Source organism: Montipora capricornis, chromosome 9 (genome assembly GCF_036669925.1).
Source record: "Montipora capricornis isolate CH-2021 chromosome 9, ASM3666992v2, whole genome shotgun sequence".
Taxonomy (NCBI): Eukaryota; Metazoa; Cnidaria; class Anthozoa; order Scleractinia; family Acroporidae; genus Montipora; species Montipora capricornis.
Genome location: NC_090891.1, coordinates 26,263,569 through 26,273,828, shown reverse-complemented (window position 1 = coordinate 26,273,828; position 10,260 = coordinate 26,263,569). Strand labels below are relative to the sequence as shown.

The following is a 10,260-nucleotide window of genomic DNA, read 5'->3' as shown; positions in this document are numbered from 1 at the left end:
ATTGATGCAAAAGTAAATAAATATTGATACACAGTTTTCAGAAAGAGCGGAAGGAAGTTTCCAGGACGATCGCTCGAGAATAACATATTTACGACGTGAAAACAACATTTATTTTGAACCGTGAATAATATATTTTGAACGGTGAATATAGAATATAAAAAGTTACGATCAGCGACAAACATTTTGGGGGATTTTTTTAACGTTCAATTTTGTTATTGTAAGTTTTGGCTGCACAAATAAATCGCAAAATCGAAAGTGACATCGCCGGAATTAAGCGGGCGCCGTGATGAAGTTACCGCGGCATGTTTACTCGCAAAACAGTGAAGTATCTGTGTAAAATGATGGCAAGATACCGGGTTTTTGTAAGTTTCTTTTTCTGTCAAGTGTTATAAAGTTTGACAATGAAATGAGCGAAGTCAAACCAAAGCTCACAATCGCACAGCTCGTGCTTATGCAACGTCAAAATTTCCTCTCCAAGACGCGTTCGACGTTATTTATCACCAGGTAATTTCATCATTTTGCAAATGGCAGCTACATTATTATTCATCTGCGTCACAATTTTTCACTGATTTTGGGGCTCATTTTGTTGAAACTCAAGCAAGCTTCCAACAGGCCTGTGAACCCTTCCTGCTTACAGAGCAATACTAAAAAACTTCTCCCATATCACATTTCAACCTTAAGCTCGGAAATTCAATACACAACATGATATTATAATTCACAAAGGCAGAAAATACCACAGAATCCTTTTCCAGCGAAAATTTTATTGAAACAAACAACATATTTGCTCTTAGAGGCGAGAACCTCTTCCTATTTCATTGCGTGCGTGAAGGCAAGAAACTCAATCGTGTCAAATTACCATGTACTTCAGGTAAATACAGCTCACTTTGATTTCGGCTCGACGGGCGATAGATTGTTGTCGAAGTGCATTACTCGACGCCTTTAAGATTCCACCGCCTGTATATCCAATTGACCTGCCATTCATGAGCTTCATAAGGGTATATTTTGTTCAAAGATCCACTAAAACGCCATTCGCGTTACATGACTTTCGACGCCATTGCCGGTTAAGTTAATCGTTCTACTGTGTCCACCAGAGAAATCTACGCATTTCCCACTACCCTCTCGATCCTAAGAAAATACGCTCAAAAGGCTCTATGCACAAAGCCACCACTTAGCAGGGGAGTGACAGGCAAGACTTTTACCGACACGAAAAATAACAAAAAAACGACGAAACCAACGCAGCCCTCGACTGGTTTGTCATAGGCAACCCAGTAACAAGACGCCAATTGGGTGTTCACGTGGGATGCACTGATCAAAGTAAGCAACAGGCAGCGGCTGTAAATAAAAATTATAGAGTCTGTCACAAAACTCCTTGGAAAAGTACACAAATATACAGACCTGAAGCTTTCGTGGCTCACTCTTCCCTCACAATGTTGTTTACACGCGAGTTTCTGAGCTCATTTGGCAAAACAACATTGAAGGTGGGCAAAATGTAAATGTAACGCTTTGTTTATGGTGGAAGTGCACTTAGCTTTCAAGCTAGTTCACAAGCACCCAACTTTTAATAATTTGAAAGAAGCATGATTAAGAACCCCGCATGGTAGCCGAGTTGAAGCCGGGAAACCCGAAGACAAATCCAAACCAGAGGTCAGAACGGGGTTTGAACCCAAAGAAGCCGCATGTAAACACAACGCCCTATCCACTGGTTACGGTTACCCCTAAAGTATTGCAAAGTGTTTCACAAATGTTGCCTGAGGCTGTAGTTGTTATTGATATCACGTGTGTTGTATTAGCTCACACCTCTTCTTTCATTCTTACAGTTGTCAGTGTACAGTGTGATCTGTCATACAGATCAGAAGGTGCAGAAGGTGTTATTAAATGTATACCTGTTGTGGGAAACGGTAAAAGCACAAGTAGAACGACTGCAAATGTCATTTTGGGGTACGAGACTTGAAGTTCTTTAAATTACAGTTAAAAAAATGGAACAATTTGATTTGACTACAGTTGGTACTTGCATTTGTCAAGGGAAAGATAAGTACGGTAATATAAAGAGGAACTTTAATTCAAGCAAAGGTTAAGGTCACACCAGTCGATTGAAAATAAAATATGTAAAAAGACAGAGATATTGAGTTTTCGCCGGAAGTAGAAGACAGTGATTTTGCTCTCAATAATCATTGAAGTGCACTGAAAATATTATTTTTTGTTTACAGCCAAGGATTTAGAGGATGGATTTTTTTTAAATATTACTACTTTTATTAAACTTACTTATTTGTAGAGGACGGAAATGGTTTTAAACTTGAAATACCTGGCCAGTTTTTTTAAGTTCAGTTGGAGCCGGCGTCTTCATTCAGAAAGTCACCAAAAATTAGATACGAATAGATCTGACTTTGGGCCTCAAACATATTTTCATATCTCCTCAGTGGGTTATCAGGAATGTTTTACCTGTGAACTAAAGTACTAAATTCCATTTTTTACCAAGTTTTGACCTAAACCCAGCAAATTTAGCATGATAGTGCTCCTTCAATACGCTCTTATGACTGACGGCTAGCGCTCTATAAAATGCGTCATCTCACAAATCCTTTTTTACTTTCATTTCACTCTTTTTTATAGCAATTTATTTTATCAGATTAATAATATAGATGAAAAAAGTCCTCGATTCTGATTGGCCGAGAGCAGTGACGTTCAAGTGTAACACAGTGCAAAAAGGGTAATTACAGTGCAAATTACACATTGAGATTCTGGATTATGATTGGCTAATCAAGCGCGTGCCCCGGATGGCGCAATTTATGGTGCAATTTTTCCCTGACTGCGTGATATGCGTCCGTTTCTTCTGCTTATGGACGGTGCCTACTAATTCAAAAGTATTTTTGCGCTGTTTACTGACTATGCGGGAAAAGCAGATCTTAACAAGTGTTATAGAAATTCAAAAAGAAAATTGGGGGTAACCACGCAGGTTATTAATCAACAATATTCGTAAAAAGCTTTAAAGTACAAAGCAATGTATGGCGTCTTTTCCAAATGCAAGCTTAATTATCTCTGAAAAATGCGTGGTTACCCCCAATTTTCTTTTTGGATACCAAGAGCACTTGCTAAGTTCTGCTTTCTGCACATAGTTTTGAACCGCGCAAAAATATCCCTGTATTAATAAGCACCGCCGATGGGAAATCCGAGTCTCTCGAGATGCGCAGAACGTATACGCAATAACAATAGTAGGCACCGTCCTTAACCATCTCGAATTTTTTCATTTGTGTTATGTATAAGTAATCATATGATTTTTCCCGTGAAATTTGGAATAAATAAGCACTTGTAAATTTTTTCAAAGACTACAAAATGTTAGGGTTATTTGGTCGTCCTTATATTGTTAGTTTGCTTATTTATTCCAAATTGCACTCGAAATCATGTGATTACCTATACTAATATCTAAGCTTAAATTTGTGCAATTTTAAGAATAAACCCGAGGCTGAAATTTTGGAAAAGAATATAATTTTGTGTGGTGCAAATTTGTAAATACAATATATGTTTTAAACTAAACCGTATAAAATTCGTCCTTTTTCTAAAGGGCAAAGCTAGCCAAAAAGACAAAAAACAAAAGCAGCACTAGTACAAGCCTTATGTTCCATGCGAATAGCATTTCTGCAAAAAGTTGGGTGTGTTATATCAGACTTTATTGCCTGCAGTCTAGCTCTAGACACCAAACTATATTGTAATAGGCCATTTCCGAGTTCATGTCTGCCTTCTCTTGAAAGCGAGTCTAAGTGCGAAGATTTTGTGATGGTAATTAGTTCTACTTTACATATGAATAAAAACTAATTTTCATAACAAAAACGTCGCACTTAGACTCGCTTTAAAGAGGAGGCAGACATGAACTCGGAAATGGCCTATTGAACCCCCAATTCATTCTAAAAATAAGAATATTCAGCCTTGGCCGAAAAAGCAATATTGTTATTAAATAATGAGTATAATGCATTTGAAAAAACTGATTTTTTCAATTTTTTGCCTTAAGGCCTCGCTACACGTTGTAACATTGTTAGAAGAACACGTCCCAATATTGTTATAAGAACTCTTCTATCAATTTTGGATACGCATGTAACTAACATTGTTGGAAACACGTCACTTTAGTCTTAAAGTTTGCAATACAACATTGTTGAAAGGGCAGCTACACGCTTCAACATTTGTTGTATGCTGGAGAAAATTAATGTTTGATCGAAATAAAAACATTCTTCCAACAAAAAAAAAATGCTGAACAAACGTCATCAAACATGCATACTACACATTTCCAACAAATGTTTTATAACAATATTGAACGTGTAGCCGGGGCTTTACATCATTAGGCCCGTGCGTTTTTTTTTTCTTCTACTCGACATGACCTTAGTCTTTTTGTTCAGGAAAAAGTTTCCTCTTCATGTATTATGGCAACTTTGATAAGCCTGATGCCATACTTCTCATTTCTTCCATCCCTGTAGACTTCCAGTGTGAGACCTTTGCTGATATCCAGCGGTCTGATATACCTAATGTCCTTCAGATAACCTCCAGCATGCGCAGTGTAGCAATAAGCTCTGCGTTCGTTTACTTTAAAAGTGAGTTCAAATCGACCGGGATAGAAAGTTCTTTGACTTGTGGGTAATAGCGGTGAGGAACGATCGCGAGTTATTTTGGACTCTAAAACATATCCGGGTGTGCCCTCCACCCCAAAGCAGGGGGCAAGGCTATTATAATTGTTTCTGTCGAGAAGAAATATACCCACGAAATTGTCTCCGTCTGACAATCCATAATTCAAATCACTGTCTCCGGCTTGAGCGATATCCACATCATTTGCAACGGTCATTTCGATTGTTACAGGAGCGGAATTTTCAAACTCTCCAGGAGGAATCAAGGGAATTTTGAGGATAGCTTCATTATTGACTGTGCTTGAATCTGGTTGAAAAGTGATCTGGTCACTGGAAGTTGGATCTGTCTGAGTGCTGCTGATGAAGGACGCATGCGCACGTATGGAAGTAGGAGTCATGGTCTGATAGTAAATTACTTTTCCCTTTGGAGGCAAAAGAAAAATATTTGATAGCTAATTAAAGGATGAAGCCGAATTTGATGTGATAAATTGCATGTTAGAAACTTGATAACCGGGTAACGTATTTGTAAGATTTTTTTGATAAATCAATTTCACTACAGAAATATGTTAGTCCAATGTGACAAATAAGGTAGTCGTGACTATATAAGGAAAATGTACACTGGAAAAAAAGTGCAAGTTGGACTTTCTTGTAAACCTGTAAATGCCACAAAGGAGAAGAAATAGAAATATTCGTCGAAAAGGCATCAGCCCTGACGTTTGAATAAAAAATTGTAGATGTGAACATAGAAATCGGAATACACGAGGTAATTTCTTTTCTTGCCAACTGTCGTTACTCTACACCCTGCTAGCAGAGCCTTTCTTTTGCTTGCTCGATTTGGCGTTCTCGAGAAAGGCTCTGCATGAATCGAGTAAGATCTTTATTGAATATGCACTGCATGTTGCCAGGATACAGTCTCGAACCCAAACCTAATATGCCAGATCTTGCCGCCATCTTGGTTTTTCATGGTACAGCGGGCTCAATTATAACCATCGGTTTTTTCACTAAACGGACGCTCGCACTGGAAAAACCGGTTTGACGAGAGAAAACAAGATTGACTAGCCCAAAAGTTTGGGCTGCGGCGGCTTCAGAGTTGGCGCGATTCGGGCAGAGCCTACTTTTCTCCTTCTCATTAAAGAAAAAGACAAACGGAGGCTCTGCTCGCAGGGTGATTACTCTAATGAAAAATAAAAAATGTATTTATATCATCATCTTTTTTATCAATGAAACAATTATTCCACACTAGCTTGCCGCACTTAAGCTGGGAAACAACCGAGAAATTGCTTTTTAAAAAATACATTTCAATGCGTCGTGACAAAAAAAAGTCCTTCGAAGTTGCAAACCACAGCCGGATAAACCCCAATTGCAATCCATTTTGATTTTTTCCTCTTTTGTCCATTCCGGTCTCCTTTTGCACTTGCTGTTTTATTCAAACTTTCCCTCAATGTCTTAAGTAGTTATTTTTGAGTTTCGCTTGATTTGGTTGCAATAGGTAGCCTAGATGATTGATTTTCCGCTTTCGATGAAGGACAGGCTCTTAGGTCGAGACTTAAATAACAATAATATCATAGGTGACGTCTCTGTTATCTTCGTTATGGTAATGGTTTGAAACGGATGCGGAAAAACTAAAGAACCGTGACTTTTCAGAAATGCCATGAAAATGCGAAGACAAGTGTGGTATCTTTAAATGCATCGTTTGCTTAAGTTGACGCTTCATAGCTGGGCTTTACTCCTTCTGCACGGAGAAAAGGTCTCTTATGGATAAGTCACTTTAGTATGTACTAAAACAGTGGATAGCGTTGAACGCGCGCGCTGATTGGCTACTCAAACTCCAGATATCCTTTGCTATTCACCTCCGAGCAATTAGCGCGGAATTTGCGCCCGAAAATGTTGTAACCTTTGCAGGAATAAATGAGTTAAAATCATCTTTTTGTGTCACATTATCTCACTGTTTTAGTATATACTAATGGAGGTGGCTAGTGGTGGATATTTACCGAGCCGCTTCGCGGCTCGGTAAATATCCACCACTAGCCAACTCCACTTCGGTGAATAGTTGCTAACTAGCCACCGACACTGAGGTGAATAGTTGCTAAATACTAATATTAAATTCCAATGGTTTGACCTGAAACTTTGAAGTCCATCTTAAAATATGTCAGATTCTCATATGACTTTAAAAGCATGCAAAACACGAGCTAAGTCAACAGAACCGGTAAATACGTTTATTTACACCGAAATGAAATCGTGGAATTGTCTGATCACAGCCACCGAAGAAACGTACTCCACATGCAATTTTGGAGGAAATTATTTACTCGCTGTGACAACCTTTAAAATGCGAAGTTGTTTTTAACCAGAACACAACATACCGTGTACGAGTCGCAATGCGGAACTGCTGGATCACAAAGTCTGATGCCTACACGAGGTACACTACTGGCGACTCGCTTTGTAACGTTAACCGCATCTGTTGAGCCAATCCTAAACCGAAAGAAATATAAGTGAAAATAATAGAATTTTCCTGGATATATTTATTAGCCTTGGAACAGGCACTAAGTTGGATTATTTTGAAAAGGTGCAACGATTTCCTTAGACAAAATTGACCATCAGAGCATAACTTGAAGCTAGTGAGTGCTGCCAGTGTTTTGCCATGCAATCTATCTGGAAATGGAAAAGGCCTACAAAAGGGCAACGATAAATCTTGATAAGGGTGGGAACTGAACCTGCGACCTATAGGGTTTAGATCGCCTAGGCTGTAACGATTGAGCTACAAGGTTTGGCTCCGATGTGGCAGTGGTGACGAACTTGTTCAAGTGGGAAAAAAAGCGGGATGCATTTTTTTCCTACTTTGGCCGTGAGGGAATTATCTTTCAACAAAATTAACTGTCAGATCTAGTGAAACATGAAGTTCACACCCATATCCTTGAGCGTTATCCCAACTTAGTGATGGAGAAGGGCATACACAAGGACAGAGAGATAAGGGTGACCAGAAAAGCCTCCAGACCAGAGCTGGCCATGGTTTCAGGACAGCCTGTGGGCTTCTGTTAACCTTTTCTTAACCCGGCGTAAACATGAATACTGACTATCTCTAGATATTGCTTTAAAGTTAGCATGAAATTAAATTGCATACTTGATAAGGCAATAGACGGGAGTCTTGTGGGTGCCGCTATACGTCTAGTTAAACAACATATTTGTTTACCATAAGCAATAAAACTAGTTGCCGAATTTATTGCTACGATGAACTTACTTGTGGCTGAAAGTCAGTAAGCAAAGACCAATAAAAACGAACAACTTCATAGCGGAATTAAAATCTGACTGTTGACTTGCTGCTGAAAAGCTCAGATCTCCATGAGTGATCAGCTACGACAGGCTTGTGGCCGAGAAAAGGGAAACGTTGGATTTTGTACTCTCCCAGTTGAAAACGTCATCAGGCCAATATCGTACTGAATTTGGTTGTAATCGGAATCTTTGAAATTCGATGACCTTTGCTGTTGGCAGGGGCTCTGCTGCATAGTTTAAGATTTATTGAAGGGGTCATCAAACTATAAAGCAACTGAGTTTAAGCTCGGAATTGAGTCATTTATACTCATTCTGAAAATCATAAAACAGAATGTTTTGTGTGTGCAACCTCAGAGAAAAATATATATTGGCCTTTTTCAGTGTTGTAATGCAAGAAGAACCACAAACAAATTCATTTGATGAAACATGTATAATGCATTGTATCATCAACTTGAGTTGTGGTTATCATTGTCTTTTGTGTTGATGACTAACAGGAAAAAGTGAACAAACTCCTTTTGAGCAAACCCTCTGAAATATGATTCAAGATTTGTACAGCGAACTGATGGTAGAATTCGATAATTCGATATTTTCATCTTTTTTTTCGGGCCCCAATAGTTTTAAATCATTATAGAGTTAAAATGTGCCTCAAATATTAATTGCTTGGGAAAAGACCTTCTCAATTTATTCAGAGGCATAAGCTCATTGTGACAAACAGGAAAAACTTCATGCTCTAAAAACATTCCCTTGAGCCCAAAAACTCGGAAAGAATATAGGAGGCGGTTTCCAGCCCACATATTCATGATCGCTTGCTAACGCCATCAATTTGCCGTTGCGCTTAGTTCCTCATTCTTACTTGGACTTTTAGGACGATGTTAATTTAAACTTGTACAAAAAATCACAATGTTGCTGGTCAGGAAAGTTAAGAACAATTAACTTCATATTGACATTGTATTCAGTGAGACTTATTTTACCTCAAAAGACGGTCATTAATTACACTTTCTGTTGTTTGTTATAAACATGTTCACAGAAGCCGATTTTTCACAGTTTCGTTTTCCTGTAGCTTAGTGGTCCTTCAAGTGCAAAAAGCAGGAAAAACGAATGGGTGAGACGAATTATTTTCATGTTCTCTTGTTCTCTCTTAATTATGGGTATTTTTCGATAACCCCTATACGAATTCTTTAAGGAACTGCTATGCGGAAAATCCAATCAGTGATTTAATTATAACCAACTTAGAAGTCATTCGTTGGCTGTATATTGCCCTCTCTCAAAAGCGAAGAAAATGAGTGAATAACGGCAATAGACTGCCCTGTAGCAACGCACTAAGTGTTGTCTTTCATGTGTAAAAAAAAATAATAATTCGAAGGAGAGAGAATTTGCTAACAAGCGTCTTTGAAAGTTCCTAGCCCTTAATCAAAACTCAGAAGAAGGCCGCTCTTTTTAGATTCGTGGATGTTAAGTCTTGAGTGATCATGGCAGTTACAAGTGCTTTTTTAGTAGTAGTGAAATGAAAGCCTGAATTATACAGGCAAGAACAGGATTTGAACCCATGATGTATTTACAGTTGAGATATCAAGTCATTGTGCTTGCATATTTTCCAACCCGAAGTATGTAGCTTTACCTACCACAAGAATGAAAAGACGTTTGTTCCGTGGGATACCTGAGACAGCCACTTACAGGTTTTGCCTTGACCTCTACTTGGACGCAAATCGAAACGATCTTTCAAAATCGTTCTCGTTAGCAACCAAACGATTCACGTCATGCTTGAAAAATTTGAAATCACAGAAAAGGTCTCGCCAAAAGTCTGAGCTTGAACCTACGTGGGTGATGTTTCAAAAAATGTAATTATATCCATATTTCCAGAGGTGTATCCAAGAAAAGCTAAGCCACCATTATTTTCCCACCAAATCAAGCCCCACCTAGCCTCCCACGCTCACGTCCTTAAGGTTTCGTCACGCGTTCATCCCCACAAACGTCTGCTGAAACGAGCGACACATTCGGTCCTTCCCTTTGTGTTCATTTGGATTAGCTGGAGATCACGTGGAGATTTTGTGAGAGCCAATCGGGACCGAGTTGTTGGTTAATGAAAACCTAATACCCTATAACACCTTTGCTTATTTTAATCTGAAAGAAAATGACAGAAATGATGGAGAAAGCTGTCTTGGACTGCCTATCGACCTCACAGTCCAAAGTACACTTCCAGGATTTGAAAGTGGGCTGTAATTTGTCTATGTAAAAAATCACTTCTTTTAGCAGACGTTCATTGAACAGAAATGCGGCCGTCTGCATGCATAGGAAGCTAAGCTCCGCCGGGCCAACGAAAATTATTTTCAAGATCAGGCTTGCTCTACATAGTACCGTGAGCCCACCACCCTCTTTCCTCCAAGTTTGG

General features: G+C 38.8%; 1 protein-coding gene across 1 annotated transcript; it reads right to left on the bottom strand.

Annotated features, from left to right (window-relative positions):
- Nucleotides 1–2,041: 2,041 nt before the first annotated feature.
- LOC138015839 (uncharacterized) lies at nucleotides 2,042–7,998 on the bottom strand. Its single transcript, XM_068862958.1, has 3 exons — nucleotides 7,840–7,998; nucleotides 6,965–7,073; nucleotides 2,042–5,026 (listed from the first exon to the last, which is right to left on the bottom strand). Exons 1-3 carry the CDS (start codon nucleotides 7,887–7,889, stop codon nucleotides 4,379–4,381), a joined length of 807 nt encoding a protein of 268 aa, XP_068719059.1. The 5' UTR covers nucleotides 7,890–7,998; the 3' UTR covers nucleotides 2,042–4,378.
- Nucleotides 7,999–10,260: the final 2,262 nt, after the last annotated feature.

Bases quoted from the DNA above. Each gene is read 5' to 3' on its own strand.
- LOC138015839 (XM_068862958.1), bottom strand. From the start codon at position 7,889: ATGAAGTTGTTCGTTTTTATTGGTCTTTGCTTACTGACTTTCAGCCAC. The intron at 7,074-7,839 runs GTAAGTTCATCG...CTTTCGGTTTAG, and splicing joins TTACTGACTTTCAGCCACAA to GATTGGCTCAACAGATGCGG. The intron at 5,027-6,964 runs GTATGTTGTGTT...TTGCCTCCAAAG, and splicing joins CGCATTGCGACTCGTACACG to GGAAAAGTAATTTACTATCA.